Source organism: Salmo trutta, chromosome 20 (assembly GCF_901001165.1).
Source record: "Salmo trutta chromosome 20, fSalTru1.1, whole genome shotgun sequence".
In the NCBI taxonomy this organism is placed as follows: domain Eukaryota; kingdom Metazoa; phylum Chordata; class Actinopteri; order Salmoniformes; family Salmonidae; genus Salmo; species Salmo trutta.
In genome coordinates this window covers 26,560,207-26,582,110 of record NC_042976.1, presented here as the reverse complement: position 1 = coordinate 26,582,110, position 21,904 = coordinate 26,560,207, and the positions used below count along the sequence as shown (strand labels likewise).

Below are 21,904 nucleotides of genomic sequence, written 5' to 3'. Positions count from 1 at the left end.
AAAAACTCCCTAGGAAAAACTCCCTAGAAAGGCCAAAAACCTAGGAAGAAACCTAGAGAGGAACCAGGCTATGAGGGGTGGCCAGTTTCATTTTGGTTAGAATTCGATTAGAATTATTCGCTCTCTTTTTAGTGAATTTAATCTAGCTAATTGACAACATTTGGCATGTGCATGCTCAGCCATGATGCATATAGATAAATTATAATACTCAAACGTAATTTTTTTTCCAGTGATGAAGACATGGATATGTCTCATAGGGTATCCAAAATGGGTCACCTTAGAGCACCTTTATCTCCTGAATGTTTTGGCATTTAGGTCCAAAAAGTCACTTTCTGACCACTTCAGCCCTGGGCAAACATGTATGGAACGTTTTGTTTAAATCTCCTCCTCACCTCGCACATGGCATGCGTCAATGACGTCAGACATTGGTTTGCATGTGCTTTGAAATGTGTATGTCCCATGTATGTGAGACCTCAGAATGCTTAGCTTACATGTTTCTCGTATGGTTTTAATGTAATAAATGCAACATTTCTGTTATGTCTAAATGTAACCCACTCATATAAGTCAGACATTAGTGTCGAGTATGTGAGCGTGATTGTGTGAGTTTTACTTTGTAGTAAAACATTTCCATCAAAACCACAACCATCATTATCATATTTCCCAGCATGCTCTACTGCAGATAGTTTTTTTGGCGATTGTTTTTAATATCTCTGTTTTGCATGTACCCTGATTGATTGATTCATATTATGCTGTACAAAGATAAATAACATACGTTTTTCAAAACTAATCCAATCAGTTAGTTCAATTTACTGAAATGGTTGTTCCAGTCAAAATGGTTTAGGTAGTCTTCTTTATCAATATTCCTCACCCTCATTCTGAATGCAGGTTGCGGGTGAATAAAAATTCAAACTCATGGATGTCCTAACAGTGGTTGGATTCCAATAAGAATGTATTAATTAAGAATTGATTCATTTCCAATAAGAACACATCACTTTGCAAGTCATTATAATGTGACTTCCAGGCTTGATGTGGCCAGTAAACCAGGAGGATCCTAACACCAATGTGTTAGAGTAAAATTTGGCCATCAAAGTAAGGCCTTATAATACATGTCATGTATTGTCATACACTGTTCCATTTTTATAATAACATTTGCCTACAGTAACAACTGAATTGGTGAAGCCAACAAGGCTACCAACAAATTCAACAATGATGTCTCTGTCACTAACAAATACAGTCATGGGTGGTAACTCTACAATTGACCCGAAAAGGCAAGGTACTCTGGGAAAAATGCAAATAAGGCTTTACACTAAGCAATATGTTAATTTAACTCTGAAAAGTGTGGACCCGTAATGTCAATTATATTTCTGTTATTTAGTGAAATTTGTTATTTAGTAAAATTATTTGATGTATGAATATTAATTTATTCCACTTTTGGTTATTAAAACGGAGTCACATAGTAAATTTGAATCATTATCATGTGCTCCCTTTTTACACTGCATTTCAGGGTACTGTGAACACAACTGTGTTGTCACAACTGAGACGGAGAGAGGTAACGAAACCCACCACCACGTTCGCAGGCGCACCCACACCGACTGACTGACAGACAGACGGCAGACGCATGCATACTCAATCACAATAACCCCATGCTGAGGGTACTAGAATAGAAGAGGAGTTTAACCAAATTGTTTTTTATGACAAATAACAGTGAGCTACGAACAAGTTTATTCTAACTATATTTATTACAAACCAGATAAAACACCAGCAACTTTACAAATAGTACATGTCTGACAGCAATGGTATATAAATTACTTTTGGTCTGAAATGTTTGTGATATCATAAACACTTTCTCAGAGTTCTTTTAGAAGTGCTTCAAAAGTTGATTTAGCATTCCCAACTCAAACAAGTTAAGAAATAAAACCGATCCATTCTTGAGGCAAAATGTTGATGAGTACAGTACATGGCGGAATACCTTTCAACAATTCATAAATATAATATTTGTGAACAACTCGTTCATACAAAGTTAATGATCAGATTTATGATCAAAGGTTTCAGCGCATCTGCTAGTCAGCGAGTCTGGAGCTTTGAGTCATCAGAGAACACTAACTCAATATTTTACAGGAGAAGTAAAACTACATAAAAGAATTGCATCCAAAAGTCTATTTTTGTCACATCTGCTCCTGCAACACCCTCTGCTGCTCATCCTGTGTCTCCTTGACCTGCAGCCGCTCCCCCAGTTCCCTCTCCCTCTCCCTCTCCCTCTCTCTCTCTCTCTCTCTCTCTCTCTCTCTCTCTCTCTCTCTGTGTGATTGTGTGGGCGGAGACAGGTGTGCTGGAGTCAGAGCAGACCCCCACCAGCTGCAACCTGTTCCATAATCAAGACCTCTACAAATACTCAGTCCTGCCACTTCCACACTGCCAGATCGTAATCTCTGCTCATTCCGCCCACTCTGAATCTGGTCCCTGGCTCCAGTGCCACGTCTCGTCATCTTACTACTTTGTCCTGGATTCCCCACTCTACTACTCCCTTGGATGCCCTCCGGACCTGTTTACCCTGTCCCAACCCCTCTCACTCCAGCCTCCGCACCTGGTGTCCTGCAACTCACCTGAGCTTCCCCTGGCCTGCAGTCCATCTTCCCCGTGTTTAAATAAAGACCATGGTTACTTCATCCCAGTCCCCTCGTCTGAGTCTGCTCTTGGGTTCCCCTGTTCCACTCCGCGTAAAAATGTCCATTACCCCCTAAAACCAGCTCTGGATGGTTCACATCAAAATCAAATGTTGTTTCTGCCTTGTTCTTCTTGAATCTATCAAAACTCATTAAGTTCTCTCAAAGGAGTGCCAATGTACATTTCAAGTTCTAATTCTGCGTAAAGGAAGTAAATGTAAATCCTTTTGTGTTAACAAGTAATAAGGTGCTTGGAATTAAAAATCAATCACATAAAAATTAAAAAAAAGCTCTAATGCTGCTCAGCTCTCCCTTATCTCCTTTCCTATTCTCTCACTTATCCGCCCTTCCCCATCTTATCATCCCTCCCCATCTCACATCCTCTCCTTTTCTCCCCTCATTTCTACTCCTCTCTTATGTACTCCTCCTATTTCCTTAGCTCTTCTCATTCTCTCTCTATCTCCCTCCTCACCTCTCCTCTGTTCTCATTCTTCCGGGCATGGCTTCAGTGGGTTTTCCTCCACCCACAGAGAGTTGGCTTGTTTCTTGTTTCCAGCTGAACCCCGCCCCTTCAGCTTGATTGACAGCATCATGATGACAATTGCCAGGATACAGACAAGAGGGATGAAGATGAGTATAACTAATCCAGTGGGGCATCCTGGTTCAGACAGCAACTCAGACTAAAGTTCTGGAGAGGGAGAGAACAGAGGAAGGTAAGATAAAAACCAACACATTGTGATTCAGTTGTATTTGTATAGTCCGACATCATGGACTCATAAATGATGACATCATACCTATTGGTCGTCGTACAGTGAGGTTGGTTCTGCCTGATTGGTCAGAGGCACTACATTCCCAGTTGCCGTCATGACTGTACTTGTACTGGTCCACATGGCACTGGTAAACTCCACTGTCATTCTGACGAGCTCCCTGTAGACCCAGCAGAAAGGTACCATGAGTGTTCCCGGAGAAGATCCCCTTCTGGTCCTAGAGCCCTTGGTTGTCATCTGGGTATTTCAGGGTGCAACCATGGCCTAGAATCACCAGGGGAACCCTGTGAGAGGAGCAGGAGCAGGAGCCACGCCACATGTAGAGTGCGTAGAGAGAGGCAGGGTCACCTGAGGTCAAAGTGCAGGTCAGCTCCACCCGCTTCCCATCTCTGACCTCCATATCCAGATCTGTCTTGTTAACACTGAGGTCACTCACTGAGAGAGAGAAACATAGAGACAGAAAGAGAGAGACTCAAGTCAGAGAAACTGCAAATTAGCACAACAAGATACTCTACAGATCTGATATACATTGCATGTTCTTCTACCGATGCAGTGTTTTGTTGCCTTGTCATCAGGATAATTCACCCGTCTCTTGTAGGCGGAGTTCCATAGCTGCAGAAGAGGACAGGAGCTTGTACCATACGCCGTGAGGATCCTGTAGCCACTCCTCCACCACACAGTAGTACCTCCCCCTGTCCCAGCTACGGGCTTGTCGAATGGTCAGTTCGAAGCTCCACCTCTCACGTCTTCTCATACTGATTCGCTGTTCTGTGCCTAATTCCGCCCCTAGTGTTATCACTGCATCGCGGTCTGAGCTGAGGACGGTCTGGTTCCCCACCCCCTTCTTCTGGGCCAACCAGGTGACAGCGAAGCGGGATGAGTTAGAATTTGCCTTGACAACGGAGCATTCCATCTGTATGACTGCATTGATGCTCTGATCCAGAGAGGAGGGGCTAGAGGACAGGGTAAGTACACCCTCTGGAAGAGAGAGAGAGAGAGATAAAGAAAGTGTGATGGAGGCTGAGACCCTAACCCCAGGTTGACCTGTAACCTTTGACCTTACCTACCTGGAGTCTGGACCAACACAGCCAGCAGGTTGGAGTTCTGCGGCTTCCTGTGTCTCCCTTGCAGGAACGCTGAGATCACACACTGGTAGCGCCCTGCCTCCCTGCGGCTTGCTCAGATGATGCGGAGGATGTGATGCACCTCCCCCTTGCTGGTGGTCACCCTCAACTGGTAGTTACTCTGGTTGCCACGCCACATGATGTCACCGGTGTGCAATAGTGTCAGGATGTTGTCCGGGGCCGACCCCCCCCTCGCGCTGCAGGTTCCACGTCACAGTGACTGGGAGGGAGGGCCCTCGAACCCGGCACACCAGCTCCACCTCACACCCCTCTGTCACCTCAATACCGCAACTCTTCAGGTCCACCCTCAGCAGAGACTCTGCAAGCTGAGGACAATGATGAGATATCACTGATGACAACTGTCAGGTTTTTTAGTGCCAACTCTACTAGTGGCTGTGAGGGCAAGGAGATTCAATCGAATCCATCTGACATGTGAGAGATCAGTGGCCATAAAGTTATTGATTTCTACATAGATAATGTGGGAGCTGAAAGCTTACCTCATGCTACATGTCTCAGTTAATATTTACCAACACTGTCTCCAATAACTTGATGAATAAATCTGTGCCGAGTTAAATTAAATATTCATGGAAATCAATGAGGCAAACAAATGTTTAGTTTTCACTTTTCTGTTATGTTTGACCACCAGGGTGACATTCTCTCTCTCTCTCTCTCTCTCTCTCTCTCTCTCTCTCTCTCTCTCTCTCTCTCTCTCTCTCTCTCTCTCTCTCTCTCTCTCTCTCTCACAGTGCTCTTACCCCCCGGGCTGGACCTCCACGATGCAGTCTTGTGATTGGCTGCTGGTTTTCTTGGCATTACCATTGGTTTCCGTGGTCCACTCGGAGACAGTGCACTGATAGGCTCCTGCGTCAGAGGGCTTAACCTCACTCAGCTCTAGGGTGAATGTGTCTGCTGTGGGACGCAGGGTACGAACGTTTCTCTGCCCCAACTCTGCCCCCGGTTCCATCACACCCACCCAGCTTAGGCTGATGACATAACTGAAGGGGCCCGTTGTCGTGGAGGCTGATCTGTATTTCCAGGTGACGGAGAGCTGACCCTTGACCCCGCTCACTCTACAGGCGAGTTGTAGATCGTCCCCTTCGTCAACGCTCACCTTCTGGTTCTCCATGGCAACGGGCAAAGTGCTCTCTGAGAACAGAAAAAAAGAAGGTGCTGAGTGTGAGAAGTGCTTGTGTGGTACATGTGTAATAACAGAGGTCAGAGTCAGGTCAATGCACAAACTAAAGTTATTGAGGATATTGAGGTTATGTTGTTGTTTGATGTAGCAGACATTTGGGAAGCTGATGAAACACCTACCACATTAAATTGGGTGCATTTAAAAAAAAAATAACAAAAAAAATGTATTTCACCTTTATTTAACCAGGTAGGCAAGTTGAGAACAAGTTCTCATTTACAATTGCGACCTGGCCAAGATAAAGCAAAGCAGTGCGACAAACAATACACATGGGATAGAGTTACACATGGGATAAACAAACGTACAGTCAATATAAATAAAGGTGAAATAAAATAAAATAAATAAATATCCTGCAGCCATCGCTTGCTAACTTTGCAGCAATTTCATGCACACAGTGGATATATACAAATGAATGGATATTTGATACCTGTACAGTACAGTTTGTCAGTGTGTGATATGGAGGCTGTAAACCGGTTATTTCGACATTGTAGAGAAAAACCTTTCTAAACAAAGACAGCTACGTATGTTCACACTGCCATATTGATCTGAGCCTTGCTGTTGTAAAACCACTACAGTGGATGCATCTCCCCTGTCGACGTCTGTCTGTACTCATCTTCAGTAGCCTTACAACTCCAACACACCCTCTAATTCTGACTCAGGGCCTGAGGACTCATCTGTAGTTCTGATTTGAATTGGCTTCTTACTAGATTACTCACCTGTAGCTTTGATTCTGCTCAGTGTCAGGTGTAATGGAAATTATATGATTAAAGGTTTGACTAAATGATTTCACTCAGAAACCCTATAACCTGTTGAAATGTATTCGAAATAAGGCTATAATAATGGGTTAAAAACTATATTCCAATACTGTGTGTGAGTAAGACACTGTTACTATTTCAAAATGAGCAGGGCAGAGTTGATAAGACGACCTTGGGAAAGGATGCCTCCCTAAATTAGGGGGAGAAACAACGGACTGGGAACAGCTAGGCTGGCAAAAGATAAGGAGACAGGTGGTCTGGGTACTGTGGAAAAATACAGCCGCCTAAAGCTGGGTGGAGTTCTCTACTGGTGTAAGTTAGTGTGTGTGTGTGTGTGTGTGTGTGTGTGTGTGTGTGTGTGTGTGTGTGTGTGTGTACACATTGTAAGGATTTCAGAGCTCTCATAAATAAACGTTTTGACCCTTGTGGGCTGGCTATCCGTCTGCTTCATTCAACCAGAATCTTACACACTCTGGGGGGGCAGACTGAGTAGTTTCATTGAAGTTCGGTTTAAGAACATTGATAACTTAATTCACGTAACACAGGTCACTCACCTATAGCTGTGATGGTGATAGGCTCGGTGGTTGACTCCTGGCTGGATCCCTGTGTGAAGACCCCGTTCCTATCCCTCTCCTGTGACCAGGCCCTGCAGTGGTACACTCCCTGGTCCTGGGTTCTGACGGGCCACAGGGTGAGCAGGTGTGTCTTCTACACGTCCGCACAGCTCTCAGCTCACCCCCGTACTCCGGCTCCACAGACAGGACGCCAGTTGGCCCGGTCTGGGCCAGTTCCTGGTTGACTTTGACCCAGGCCACGCCCTGCAAGGCCCTGGGCATCCACAATACACTGCACGGCCAGCTCCTCCCCCTCCTGGAATTGCGTTTTGAGCATGGACATACGTACCACCATAGAGCCAGAACCCTGGTCGGGAGCCACCTCTGACAGAGAGAGACAGAATTTCACTCACAACTACTTCTCAGACAGAAAGGAAACTCATCACTCATAATCACCTCTGAGACACAGGAAACCCTAAAACAGAATTTAGTTACAGGAAATCAGACAAAAGCAGGACTGGGCATAAGTCCTCTTAACCCATAATTCCTCTTAGCCAAGCACAAACACAAAAACATTGCATGGATGTGTAAACATAATCGGGTCCAACGCTAAGGCTGGGAAGCAAAAAACACACTGAGGTGTTTCTCACCTATGGCTTTGACCTCCAACGTGGTTGCCTGTGCGTCGTAATGGGAGATTGGATACCAGCTCCGGTCTGGGTCTTGGATCCACTCCTGGGCATGGCAGTAGATCCTCCCTGTGTTGGACAGCTCAATCCTGGCCATCTTCAGCCTGTATGTGGCCTCCTCCAGCTTGTCCAGACCAATGAGCCCTGCCTGGTACCGTCCCTCAAACCCCTGACCCAGACTCACCGTCAAATCACGGTCCAGAGAGATGATGGAGCGGGGCGAGGCCTCCCCGTCTCCATAGACATACCAGGTGACGGACAGGTGGGTGTGCTGGAAGGTGTTGTTGGAAGCGAGGCATTGCAGGGTTAGTGCATCACCCTCTGATAGGCTGAAGGAGGCGGGGCCAGTGGAGGAGGTGGTCAGGGTGTCCTCTCACTATGGAAACAGGATTTGAGGGATGGATATCAACACTACAGTAGGCAGGGGTTAACGTGATTGTCAGATTAAGTTCAAGTAACCAGAGTTAGTTAAGTAACGGTTTGTGAATTATACAGATATGGCAGACACATAAGGTATTGTCATTTAGGCAGTAAAAAATAACATTACCCTTCAATGTGGCTTTAGCATTGTATGTCCCGTTATATTCTAACTCTGAGTTTGGGGTGTGGCCTTCGTCCCCCTCCTCCAGACTCTTCACGTGGAAGAGGACCGAGGTCACTGACAGGCGCTCCAGAGTGATGCCACCGCCCGTGACGCGTACGCCATACACTGCCATGGCATAGTTGTTGTTGTTGTCAGTGCTGATGATCTGGATTTCACGGGTGGGTCTGTTTGGCTTGTAGATGGAGAATCTGAAGTCCTGCCAGGCTGCCGGGTTAGAGAAACCACTCACGTTGCAGGACATGGAGAAAGGGTAGCCAATCACACGATACAGAGGGCCAGACTGCACCTCCACAAGCACCTTAGCCCCGCCGAGATGGAGAACATAAGAAAAAAGAGGAAGATGATATTCTCAGACAAACTTAAGTATTTCTGGCTTCCTATTGTCAATAAACGAAGAAAACTGCATTCATATCGCCAAAGTTATGTCTCACAGCTCCAGCTCCAGCTCATAGACTCACAGCTCCAGCTCATAGACTAAAACCTGATGTAGAGGAGGTGTGAATGTGCTGCAAATCAAAATGTGTAATAACTGCTGCAACATTGCAATCTGACAGAAATCATCTTCCAGCGTCAGGGTTTGTGTTCAGTTAATTGTTTTCATAGCGCCTGTTTAATGAAAGCTGAAACATCATGTGACTCATTCCCAGTAGACGTTGTCTGTTATGCCAAGGCTATTTCATAAGATTTCATCAGCAGACCAACCATGTAGAAAGCAGGTTTTAGAAACACTTATTTAAAACTGTGGCCATTTCAACAGTCCACCCCATCATCTGACAAAAGGACACTAAAATGCAACTCAACACTTTACTAATAGTAAAAGAGAACTGACAATCTGCACAACCTTTTGTTGTTAATATGCAGATACTTTTTTTCACCCAGCAAATTGATACAGGGGACTGTATACAATGTTACATATTACATTTCTATGTACTTTAATGTGCATAATGTTCTTCTTTATTTTGCAAACTAAAAGGTACCCCTGGGTAGGAGTGGAGGGGTGTGTGTAGACCTGATGGTACACTTACCCCATTGGATGAGTCCACTCAAGAAGAACAGGAGACTGGTCCTCTACAGGTACTGCTTGATGCAACCCATCCTGCCCCAAATTGACCAACACGCCAGGCCAAACTACACACCAAGCACACGGCTGTATCAACTACACACCAGTAGCAGTTATCTGAAGTCAGACACCTCCGCCTTACCTAATCTGTCTGTCAGTCTGTCTGTGTGTCTGTAATATGTGGGTTCTTCTAATATTGCTTTGTCTACTTCCTAAAGACAGACTGAGAGGAAGCGGAATATATGGTTAAAGGGACAACTGAAACGAACAGAACACGCAGCCACTATGGGGACAGATACAATGGAAACACATGCATATTAAACGGGCATACTACTGTGAGTGTGTGTGTGTGTGTGTCTGTGACTGTGACTGTGTGTGTGTGTGTGCGTGCGTGCGTGTGTGCGTGTGTGTGTGCGCCTGTGTTCTTTATGCCATCTGCCTCTGACTCTTATCACAAAGGCTCAGAATAACATTACAGAGAGAAGATGTCTATTTCAATCCATTACAGCCCCATTGTAAACCAATCTCAGTATTTTTACTACACCTGTGTCTCAACATGAAATGATCCAAAACTGTTATCACATGAACATTGATCTGACACTGCCATCTAGTGGAAAAAGGGAAAACACATTTAACTATTACTGCAGCTGCTACAATTCAGACTGCCTCAATGCTGAATGAGACAATAACTTACTTGTTCACAAGGGTCATGAAATGGAAGATAGGCCCTGCACAGATTATTACATATATAATGAAACAATAAAACCACAGGGGGAATATGGCCAATATACCACGGCCAAGGGTACAACGCAAAGCAGAGTACGTGCATGTGTGTGTGTGCGTGCATGTGTGTGTGCGTGTATGTGTGTGCGTTTGTGTGTGCTAGGTAGAGTAAGAGAGTTTAGAGTTGTCCAACTGCCAGTTCTAGGGATTGACAGTTGAGGAAGGAATCTAGAACAGGAACGATGTTTCATCATGTACCACATAACATCCACCAATCACAAAGCACCAGCACCAGGAACGGGAAGTATTACAGAGGACCTGACAGGAAGAGCTGATAAACACACTCACACACACTTATGCACACACACTGTTAGGTTCTGTGCTGTGGTGAATGTGCGTTCAAGGGCTGGTGTGTATTGTCTCCATTCTCTGGGAAAAGTATGAAAAGTTGTGTGTTGAGTGTGTCCCGCAGTGTGTGTGTGTCTGCGGAGATAGGAGTTTGTGTTGTGTGTTGTTAATGGGGCTCTCATTGTGAGGATGAGTGACTCGTTGGAGAGGACCACCGACACCCCTCTGCCTGCGCCCTCAGAGAAAACCCCCAGAGAGGGCTCTGACCCTGGGGAAGAGGGTGAAGGGGGTGATGGAAGTGGGATGCGTTGGGAGGATGGAGGCCTGTCTGTGGAGCTCCAGAGGGGGATGGAGACGCTTCGTGTGAGTGGAGAGCTGACCGACGTGACTCTGCGAGTTCAGGAACAGGACTTCCCCTGCCACAGAGCTGTGCTCGCCGCCGCCAGCCACTACTATAGGTACATATACACACACTCTCTTCCATCACTGTAGAATGACCTCAGATGTTTATTTCACAACTTTGTCAAGTTATAATGCTTAGAGTACATTATGTGTGTGTCCAGGGCGATGTTCTGCAGTGGTCTGAGAGAGAGTCATGAGAAGCAGGTGGAGATAAAAGGGGTGGACAGTGAGACCATGAAGACTCTACTGGACTACACCTATACCAGCCGAGCCACTATCACACACACCAACGTCCAGAGAACACTGGAGGCCGCCAGCCTGTTCCAGGTGAGTCTACTAATGCTACCGTAACGCTGTGTAAACTCTATATAAATGCTGTATAAACACTATTAAAAACTGGGTGGTTCGAGCCCTGAATGCTGATTGGCTGACAGCCGTGGTATATCATACCCGTATACCATGGGTATGACAAAACATTTATTTTTACTGCACTAATTACGTTGGTAACCAGTTTATAATAGCAATAAGGCACCTCGGGGGTTTGTGGTATATGGGCAATATTCCCCGGCTAAGGGCTGTATCCAGGCACTCCACATTGCGTCTAACTAAGAACAGCCCTTAGCTGCGGTATATTGGCCATATACCACACCCCCTCTGGCCTTATTGTTTAACTGAAACACCAGAGAAATGCAGTAGAAACAGAGAATCTTTCAGACTTTTTCCTTCATCTTTGTCATTTTATCTCTCCTCCTCGTGTCTATCCTCTGTTTCTGTCAACTCATAACACAACCTTAGGGACTTTTAAATAGGTGAGTGTTGAATATGGAAATCCCCGTCTTCCTCCTTATGGAAATAGTGCATACAGTCACAAACTTCATCATATTTCCTACTTATTTGTCATCAGACAGAAGATGACTCTGAATCAGCTGACAGTTGAGACAGGGAAGTGAAAGTCATTCTTGTTGTTTACTCTCAGGATCTGTTTTCCACTCAGGCCTGAATTAGGCTCACAGCTGGATGACAGGGTGTGTGGGTGTATGTGTGTGTGTGTGTGTGTGTGTGTGTGTGTGTGTGTGTGTGTGTGTGTGTGTGTGTGGGTGTATGTGTGTGTGTGTGCGTGTGTGCGTGTGTGCGTGTATGCATGACTGTATGCATGAGAGGGTCGACTGAAGTCAGATAAAAGTGAATTAGATTAAGTTAGATAAAACATATTGTCTGTCATCTTGATTTCATCTCTTGCCTCTCTCTGTCTCCCCTCTCTGTCTGTCTTCCCTCTCTGTCTCCATCTTCTCTCTCCAGTTTCCTCGTGTAGTGGAGGCCTGTGCAGGGTTCCTGGCTGACTCTCTCCAGCCAGAGAGCTGTGTAGGTGTGCTGCGTCTGGCTGAGGCCCACTCATTGCCTGCACTGAGAGACAGGGTCCAGGACTACCTGGTTTCAGAGTTCTCCAGAGTGGTTCAGCATGAGGAGTACCTGGAGCTGCCAGCGGGGGCGCTGCAGAACGCTCTGAAGAGAGACGACCTGGGAGTGACACGGGAGGAGAGTGTGTTTGAGGTGTAGTATACATTTCATTACCTTAAAAAGCCATCACTTTCTTGCCTTTCACAAGATTTTTCATTTACTTTATGAGGAATGCAAAAATCCATCCATCCATCCAATATTTACTCTACTATAGGCTCTGATGCGCTGGGTGCGAGCGAAGGAGGAGGAGCGATGCCTCCTACTAGCTGGTCTTCTGTCACACGTGCGGCTGCCACTGCTGGAGCCGGCTTACTTCCTGGAAACGGTGGAGGCCGACCAGCTGATTCGCCGCTGTGACGAGGCCTTCACCCTGCTGCAGGAGGCCCGCACCTACCACCTGTCAGGCAGCGAGGTGTGTGTATGATCATACTGGTATCATGTTTGTGTTTATAAATGTTAGTTTTGGGTTGGTGTGTATGTGATTTTTGACGCGTCTCTGTCCGTGTGTGTCTGAGTGTGTTTGTAGGTGGTCACGGAGCGTACCAAGCCCCGTTTACAGCACTACCTATCTGAGGTGTTCATGATCATCGGTGGCTGCACCAAAGAGGAGCGCTTCGTTGCCACGGTGACCTGCCTTGACCCTCTGCGCCGCAGCCGGCTGGAAGTCGCCAAGCTGCCAATCACAGAGATGGAGGAGGAGTCCCACAACAGGAAGTGGGTGGAGTTTGCTTGTGTCACCTTCCGGAATGAGGTGTTCATATCCGGTGAGTGGTGCTGCTAGTTTTGTTACATTCACATCTGAGCATTTGTCCCTGAGAGCATCTTTACTAAGATGGAGCGGCGAAATTGCTGGAGGCCATTGTGTGGGATGTTTGCACAATCAGCTATGGTTTCCTGTGTGAGAGTGCTGTATTTATTGGCTTTCTGTTCATAGGAGCGGTTAGTACCATAGAGAATGATAGAGGACTCTTCTTTCTATCTGTCCCATTATGGCATCTTTGATCGTGTAGGAAGTGCCATTGAGGCCATCTCCGTTTTGAAGTTGTCCATTTTCTTCTACTACTTCTATGAGTTGGTAAACAAACTGTAAGGGTGCATACTGCCACCAGGAGTGTGTTGTTTGAACAGGATTAAAGCCACGTTTGGCGATTTACTGACACCAGCAGTTATGGAATGTTCACTCACAAGTATAATTCATTGGCTGATCCCTCCTGATGACCTGAATGGAATTATGTGATTATTCCTTAACCCATGATTATTTCAAAATGGTGAAGTCCTCAATGGTGCTGCCCATGCTTAAACTGGCTTTTGGGATCAAGAGTCATCTATCATTCTCTATGGTTAGCACTCATTGGCTATGTTTCATTCCAAAAAGTTGACTCCCCCAATCTTGCATCCTATCTTCCCTCACTTTGTCCTTCTTGTGGATCTGAGGTAAAGGGGTAAATGTAAGTTTCTGATTCGTTACTTATTATATCCATCCAGTCCTATCAGATCTTTGAAGGAGACAGAGCAAGCACAAAGCGGGATGCTAACTTTTTAAAATAAATCCAGAACAGCTGTGGCATTCCTCATTTACACACCATTGGGATTGTACACAGCCCCATATCCAGAGACAATGCATGAATCATTTTAGAATACCAAGGTGCCTTCTTTCCTAAGGCAAGTGCCGCTCTATTTTGTTCCCTCTACTAAGTGAAATGTCACAGACACCTAGATTGTAATATAAGTCCTAACATTAGGGCCGTGCACAAACCTTCCACGCGGCAGTTGCTTAAACTGAAAAAAGGGCATATGTGTGAACATTTTAGTATATAGTGGTTAGCTAGAGTCTAGACTACCTGTGTTGCTGGTGCCGACTGAGGAAGGGATGGAGTTGGGTCGGAGCGAGGGTCATTGATGCAGCCGCTCCTCTCTATCTTTCTGCCTCTTTCTGCTGCTTGTATCAACTGCCTAACAAGACTTTTCCCTGCCAAATTTCCCTCCCTTACTTCAACAAGCAATGGTTGTTCTTATAGGTCAACTGTTGTTTCTTTTTCACTCTCATTATCAACTTGTTGCTGCAGGAGGAAAAGAGACACAGCACGAGGCGTGGAAGTACAACGGTGCACTGGACAGGTGGATCCCCATTGAGCCCCTGGTGACTGGGCGCTGGAGACACAAGATGGCGGTTCACGGGGGGAAGGTGTATGCCCTGGGGGGGTTCGATGGGACTCAGAGACTCACCAGCGTGGAAGCCTACGACACATTTCACAACCGCTGGACACAGGTCCGTCTGTCCGTCTGTCTGTATGTATTATATGGTGTGATCACTCCAGTCATTCTGCATTGGAACTACTGTCTGATTAGACATGTTGTTACACAAGATATCTGGCAAATAGAGTTTCATAAGACACATACAGTGGGGGAAAAAAGATATTGATCCCCTGCTGATTTTGTACGTTTGCACACTGACAAAGAAATGATCTGTCTATAATTTTAATGGTAGGTTTATTTGAACAGTGAGAGACAGAATAACAACAAAAAAATCAAGAAAAACGCATGTAAAAAATGTTACAAATTGATTTGCATCTTAATGAGGGAAATAAGTATTTGACCGCTCTGCAAAACATGACTTAGTACTTGGTGGCAAAACCCTTGTTGGCAATCACAGAGGTCAGACATTTCTTGTAGTTGGCCACCAGGTTTGCACACATCTCAGGAGGGATTTTGTCCCACTCCTCTTTGCAGATCTTCTCCAAGTCATTAAGGTTTTGAGGCTGACGTGTGACAACTCGAACCTTCAGCTCCCTCCACAGATTTTCTATGGGATTGAGGTCTGGAGACTGGCTAGGCCACTCCAGGACCTTAATGTGCTTCTTCTTGAGCCACTCCTTTGTTGCCTTGGCCGTGTGTTTTGGGTCATTGCCATGCTGGAATACCCATCCACAACCCATTTTCAATACCCTGGCTGAGGGAAGGAGGTTCTCAACCAAGATCTGACGGTACATGGCCCCGTCCATCGTCCCTTTGATGCGGTGAAGTTGTCCTGTCCCCTTAGCTGAAAAACACCCCCAAAGCATAATGTTTCACCTCCATGTTTGATGGTGGGGATGGTGTTCTTGGGGTCATAGGCAGCATTGCTCCTCCTTGAAACACGGCAAGTTGAGTTGATGCCAAAGACCTCCATTTTGGTCTCATCTGACTACAACACTTTCACCCAGTTGTCCTCTGAATCATTCAGATGTTCATTGGCAAACTTCAGACGGGCATGTATATGTGCTTTCTTGAGCAGGAGGACCTTGCGTGCGCTGCAGGATTTCAGTCCTTCACGGCGTAGTGTGTTACCAATTGTTTTCTTGGTGACTATGGTCCCAGCTGCCTTGAGATCATTGACAAGATCCTCCCGTGCAGTTCTGGGCTGATTCCTCACCGTTCTCATGCATGAGGTGAGATCTTGCATGGAGCCCCAGGCTGAGGGAGATTGACAGTTCTTTTGTGTTTCTTCCATTTGCAAATAATCGCACCAACTGTTGTCACCTTCTCACCAAGCTGCTTGGCGATGGTCTTGTAGCCCATTCCAGCCTTGTGTGGGTCTACAATCTTGTCGCTGACATCCTTGCAGAGCTCTTTGGTCTTAGCCATGGTGGAGAGTTTGGAATCTGATTGATTGATTGCTTCTGTGGACAGGTGTCTTTTATACAGGTAACAAACTGAGATTAGGAGCACTCCCTTTAAGAGTGTGCTCCTAATCTCAGCTCGTTACCTGTATAAAAGACACCTGGGAGCCAGAAATCTTTCTGATTGAGAGGGGGTCAAATACTTATTTCCCTCATTAAAATGCAAATCAATTTATAATATTTTTGACATGCGTTTTTCTGGATTTTTTTGTTGTTATTCTGACTCTCACTGTTCAAATAAACCTACCATTAAAATTATAGACTGATCATTTCTTTGTCAGTGGGCAAACGTACAAAATCAGCAGGGGATCAAATACTTTTTTCCCTCACTGTACATAAACTGCTCTGATTCATGTTCCAGGCCCCGCCCCTCCTCTTGGGCGTCAGCTCATTCGCTGCGGCAAGCTTCAATAAGTGGATCTTTGCGATCGGGGGAGGGCCCAACGGGAAGCTGGCCACTGATAAGCTGCAGTGCTGGGAGCCAGGGACTGAGAGCTGGGGCCTGCGGTCGCCCATGCCCATCGAGGCCAAATGTACTAATGCTGTCACCTTCAGGGAACGCATCTATGTAGTTGGTCAGTGGATTAAACCTGTTCTACTCTCAGTTCACCTGTGCAATCATATTGAGTGTGTTTGTGTGTGTGTCCATTTGTGTGTATGTGTTGTAACAATCCTCCCCTCTCCCCAGGCGGTGCCATGCATGCTCTGTACTGCTACTCCCCCCAGTCAGACAGCTGGTCTATGGTGACCCGGCTGGGCGAGAGGGCGAGCTGCGCCCTCGCAGCCTGTAACAACAAACTATTCATCACTGGTGGCCGTGACGACAAGAACCAGGTTATCTCCACGGTGATGTGCTGGGACCCAGTCACAACCACAATGACAGAGGAATGTGTGTTACCGCTTGGTGTCTCTCACCACGGAAGCGTCACACTCCACAAGTCCTACACGCACATACACAGGATAACACCTGCGACTGCGTCGGTGTGACAAAGAGCTGGGACTGTGTGTGTGAGAATGAATGTGTGGAGAAAAACATAGGTGGATGAGGAGCATGGACTGTGTGTGTGAGAATGAATGTGTGGAGAAAAACATAGGTGGATGAGGAGCATGGACTGTGTGTGTGAGAATGAATGTGTGGAGAAAAACATAGGTGGATCAGGAGCATGGACTGTGTGTGTGAGAATGAATGTGTGGAGAAAAACATAGGTGGATGAGGAGCATGGACTGTGTGTGTGAGAATGAATGTGTGGAGAAAAACATAGGTGGATCAGGAGCATGGACTGTGTGTGGGTGTCAGCTTTTTTACTTATTGTAAGTTGTCTGTGAAATAACTAAATGTAATGCTGAGTTTAGTCTCATAACATTTTTTGAAAGTGTAATGTCACATTCAAACCGATACCACTAAATACATCTAAAAGTGACATTTGCATGAGTTGACTTTCTATCCGTATTGTGGGAGTGTTCTGTCAGAACACAAAGGCATCTATTCATGTGCTGAATTCACTCCCAACCCACAGTTTTCACACCCACATTACGCAGTTATACCCTCTCTGTCTTTCACAGCAGATGTACAGTTTGTGGTTATTATGGTTTCATAACTACCTTGAATCTACGCACTCTTTCTCTTCTCTCACTAACACTTCTCTTTTCCTACTAGCACTGACTTTGCTGATCTTACTTAATTGAGGAAAAATGTGACCGTGATATGTGGTTTTCTCACATAGCTATCTTAAAATGAATGTAGGGATCATAAAATGTATTTACCTCATGTAACATTATACTTGAATTTTCATGCCAATTTTCATACCCGGGAGAAAAGTCATTATTCTCGGGATGGAACATTTGTAAAATCCAAGGAAAATATTCAACCCTAATATGAACCATGATGGGCAGGCATAAGTGACACTGGACTAGGACAGACACCACAGTCTTTAAGGTGTCTATAGCTAGCTTTCCATCCAATTGGCAACAGATTTTTATGCAAATATTCTCAAATCTGCATATAAACAAAATATGAGCATTTCAGGGTTTCCTTTATGAACATTTGGCGCCGGACAATGTGACAACGAAGATTTTAATTGACCAGACATTTGAGAAATTTACTGGACATCCATATGCATTCAGATCCGACTTTGCGCAGGCAGCACCATCTATAAATTAGGGATATTGGCCAAATGAGCCACATTTAGAACCTAAATGTCCTTAAAAACGGCCTATAAGAAATTACAAAAACACTGTGTCTTGTGTTTAGATGTGTAGCATATGCAAAACTTTACAGACTATTTTTGTTATTGTTTTTTATAATACTTTCCTAAAACAATTATTGTCTACCTCAGGTTCCGCTGTGGAGATTTGAGCACTAAATGCTTCAGGGCATTGCATGAATATACTGCAGACCTATAGACTTAGGTGTCCACTGTATGATATTAATATAAACAATATAGCCTATATAAAGGAAGAGAAGATTAGGACTATCCCCAAAGCGATAGAGAGATAGGAAGAGAAGCTTAGGCCTATCCCCAGAGCAATAGAGAGATAGGAAGAGAAGCTTAGGCCTATCCCCAGAGCAATAGAGAGATAGGAAGATAAGCTTAGGACTATCCCCAGAGCGATAGAGATAGGAAGAGAAGCTTAGGCCTATCCCCAGAGCGATAGAGATAGGAAGAGAAGCTTAAGCCTATCCCCAGAGCAATAGAGAGATAGGAAGAGAAGCTTAGGCCTATCCCCAGAGCAATAGAGAGATAGGAAGATAAGCTTAGGCCTATCCCCAGAGCGATAGAGATAGGAAGAGAAGCTTAAGCCTATCCCCAGATAAATAGAGAGATAGGAAGAGAAGCTTAGGCCTATCCCCAGAGCAATAGAGAGATAGGAAGAGCAGCTTAGGCCTATCCCCAGAGCGATAGAGAGATAGAGATATGCCAGAGACATGCTAGACACCAACATGCATTCTTTATATCAGATGGCTACTGCATCTGCTATACAAATATAGACTTACAGTAGGAGGCTAATTCATACATTTTTTATCAGAATATTTTGTATAAAGATAAGCATTATATTGTCAGATTATAGGAGTAACTCTGGTAGGCCTGAAACATTCTTCCTCACCTCAAGTTCAACTGTAGGAGTCAGTTGAAGTGCCAGTGCTCACTGCCTTCACATCATAGGCTTGCAGTAGCTAAAGCTTAATAATAGCTACACCACACCAAACCTTCATAAACGTTTCTAAACTTTATTAGGGTAATATCAAAAGTAAGTCAAGCCATTGTTGATAGGGAATATAGGAGCAGGCAGGCTATTATATTGCGGCAAACACAGCATGACACAACAATGGCTCAACAGAATGAAATAAAACAATTGCAAACTGGTTTAAACCTTCACAAAAGTTTTGAACAGGCTATATTACAGCAATTACCAACAAAGGCAAATTCCTACCATACCCAACAAAAGACAGAAATAGTCTAATTGTCACGACACCTACGGAAGGTGGCGCCCCTCCTCGCCCGGGCGGCGCTCGGCGGTCGTCGTCGCCGGCCTACTAGCTGCCATCGATTGATGTTTCACGTTCTGTTAGTTAGGCCTAGGTTAGTTGCGCACCTGTTTTGTGTTAGTTGTTAGTGGGGAGGGGTATTTAGGCTAGTTAGTTAGGTTTGTTGTTTGTGCGGGATTGTTCGTTAGTCAGGGTGTGTTTCATGTGGTTCTGTATATTTTGGAGTTACGCTATTCCTTTTAGGCTGCGTCCCTGGTTACGTTCTTTTAAGGGTGGTGCGTTACTTTTGCACACCTTGCACTCCATACCTTTTATATTTTCCGTGTGGATATTTTTATTAAATTCATTAACGGAATCTTTCTGTCTCCTGCGCCTGACTCTTTTCGGAATCCACAAGCCACCCATTGTGACAGAATCCCACACCCGCATGGAGTCAGCAGGAACGTCAACACCAGCCCCGTCCATAGAGGAGCGGATCGATCAACACTCCACCCTCCTCCACCGTCTGGGTACTGCTATGGACCAGGTGCTGGCACGCCTAGAGAGTTGGGACCAAAGCGCTTCCGGCCCCACTAACCAGCCGGTCCAACAGCTGACACCTCAACCAGCATCTCCAGTAGCCAGTGTCAGCGGGGTTAAACTCTCCCCTCCCAGGGAGTATGATGGCACGGCCGCTGGATGTAAGGGGTTCTTACTCCAGCTGGAGTTGTACCTAGCGACCGTCCGTCCTCCTCCCTCGGAGGAGGAGAGTGTCAGAGTCCTCGTCTCGTGTCTCACGGGTAGAGCCCTGGTATGGGCCAACGCCGTCTGGGACAGTCCGGACTCAGCCAGGGACAGCTACCCGGAGTTCACCCGGTTTTCGATCATCCCCCGGAGGGGAGAGCGGCGGGGGAGCGGCTATTCCACCTGGGACAGGAGACAAGGAGCGCGCAGGACTTTGCTCTGGAGTTTCGGACCCTGGCTGCTGGGTCGGGGTGGAATGAGAGGGCCCTTATAGATCACTACAGGTGTAGTTTAAGGGAGGACGTCCGCCGGGAGTTAGCATGTAGGGACACTGCTGGCTCTCTGGACCAGCTGATTGACTTGTCGATCCGTTTGGACAATCTGCTGGCGGCCCGCGGGCGTCCGAACCGGGCCCTGCTCATTCCACCTCCTAGCCCTCCTGCTCCTACGCCTATGGAGATAGGGGGGGCTGCCGCTAGGAAGGTCGGAGGGGGGGGTCTCTCCTGTACCGCCTGTGGTCGCAGAGGACACACTGTGGACCGGTGCTGGAGGAACTCACCCGGGAGTCTAGATGGCAGGCAGAGCACTTCTTTGACACCTCAGGTGAGTCAGCGCCAGCCTCACCCAGATCCCTCTGTCAGTCACATGTATGTATTAGTGTCCTTTCCCGCTTTTCCCCCTCACTCCCGGCTTAAGGCACTCCCGGCTTAAGGCACTTAAGGCACTACTTTTTCATTACCGTATATTTTTACTTTTTACCCTCACTCAACTTTTTTCATTCAACTTTCTTACCCCGGAGGTTTTATCTGGACATGGTTCGTCAGGACTTCAAACAGCCGAAGCTAAGTAACATTAACATGATGCCTTCTAATTGCAGTCGTTGTACTTATAATATACAGGAGAACGATCGCCTTACGGCAAGGATAGCTGTGCTGCAAGCCCAGCTTCAGACGCAATCGCTAGGCAAGGGTAATTTCAGTGTAGAAAAGGATGAAACAGCGTCTGTGCCACCAGCAAGTACAGATAATAACGTTAGTATAAACCCCCTCGCACGGTCCCCGCAGCCGGACAACTTTCTCATGGCTTCTGGAGGGAAACGCTGTAGGAATGCTCAACCGGTGTCGCTTATTCAGCCGACAGAAACTTTCAACCGGTTCTCCCCATTAAGTGAGTCGGAGTCGGAGGCCGAGACTTCTCTGGTCTCTACTCCTCCCGCTGTGGGGTCTGAGACGCCGACGGCTCCCACCATTAGCTCTGACAAATTGAAAACCCTAGTCATTGGCGACTCCATTACCCACAGTATTAGACTTAAAACGAATCATCCAGCGATCATAAACTGTTTACCAGTGGGCAGGGCTACCGACGTTAAGGCTAATCTGAAGACGGTGCTGGCTAAAGCTAAAACTGGCGAGTGTAGAGAGTATAGAGATATTGTTATCCACGTCGGCACCAACGATGTTAGGATGAAACAGTCAGAGGTCACCAAGCGCAACATAGCTTCAGCGTGTAAATCAGCTAGAAAGATGTGTCGGCATCGAGTAATTGTCTCTGGCCCCTCCCAGTTAGGGGGAGTGATGAGCTCTACAGCAGAGTCTCACAACTCAATCGCTGGATGAAAACTGTGTTCTGCCCCTCCCAAAAGATAGAATTTGGAGATAACTGGCCCTCTTTCTGGGACTCACCCACAAACAGGACC

At 46.0% G+C, this 21,904-nt stretch overlaps 2 protein-coding genes across 3 annotated transcripts; one reads left to right on the top strand and one right to left on the bottom strand.

Moving 5' to 3' along the window:
* Positions 1-3,303: 3,303 nt before the first annotated feature.
* LOC115156350 (immunoglobulin superfamily member 3-like) lies at positions 3,304-10,119 on the bottom strand. Its single transcript, XM_029703830.1, has 13 exons — positions 10,103-10,119; positions 9,375-9,408; positions 8,292-8,658; positions 7,706-8,116; positions 7,238-7,439; positions 7,056-7,177; positions 5,324-5,700; positions 4,702-4,880; positions 4,498-4,604; positions 4,016-4,408; positions 3,705-3,865; positions 3,474-3,590; positions 3,304-3,351 (listed from the first exon to the last, which is right to left on the bottom strand). Exons 1-13 carry the CDS (start codon positions 10,117-10,119, stop codon positions 3,304-3,306), a joined length of 2,535 nt encoding a protein of 844 aa, XP_029559690.1.
* A 365-nt stretch (positions 10,120-10,484) lies between these two features.
* Positions 10,485-17,421, top strand: klhl6 (kelch-like family member 6). Of its 2 annotated transcripts, XR_003868133.1 has the most exons (9): positions 10,485-10,937; positions 11,043-11,208; positions 12,181-12,432; positions 12,554-12,751; positions 12,866-13,103; positions 14,406-14,608; positions 16,360-16,573; positions 16,687-17,204; positions 17,261-17,421. XR_003868133.1 is itself a non-coding variant. In XM_029702746.1 (8 exons), exons 1-8 carry the CDS (start codon positions 10,669-10,671, stop codon positions 16,983-16,985), a joined length of 1,839 nt encoding a protein of 612 aa, XP_029558606.1. In that variant the 5' UTR covers positions 10,485-10,668; the 3' UTR covers positions 16,986-17,421. The 2 variants fall into 2 exon arrangements, 1 of the variants encoding a protein (XP_029558606.1); XM_029702746.1 differs by having other exon boundaries at positions 16,687-17,421.
* Positions 17,422-21,904: the final 4,483 nt, after the last annotated feature.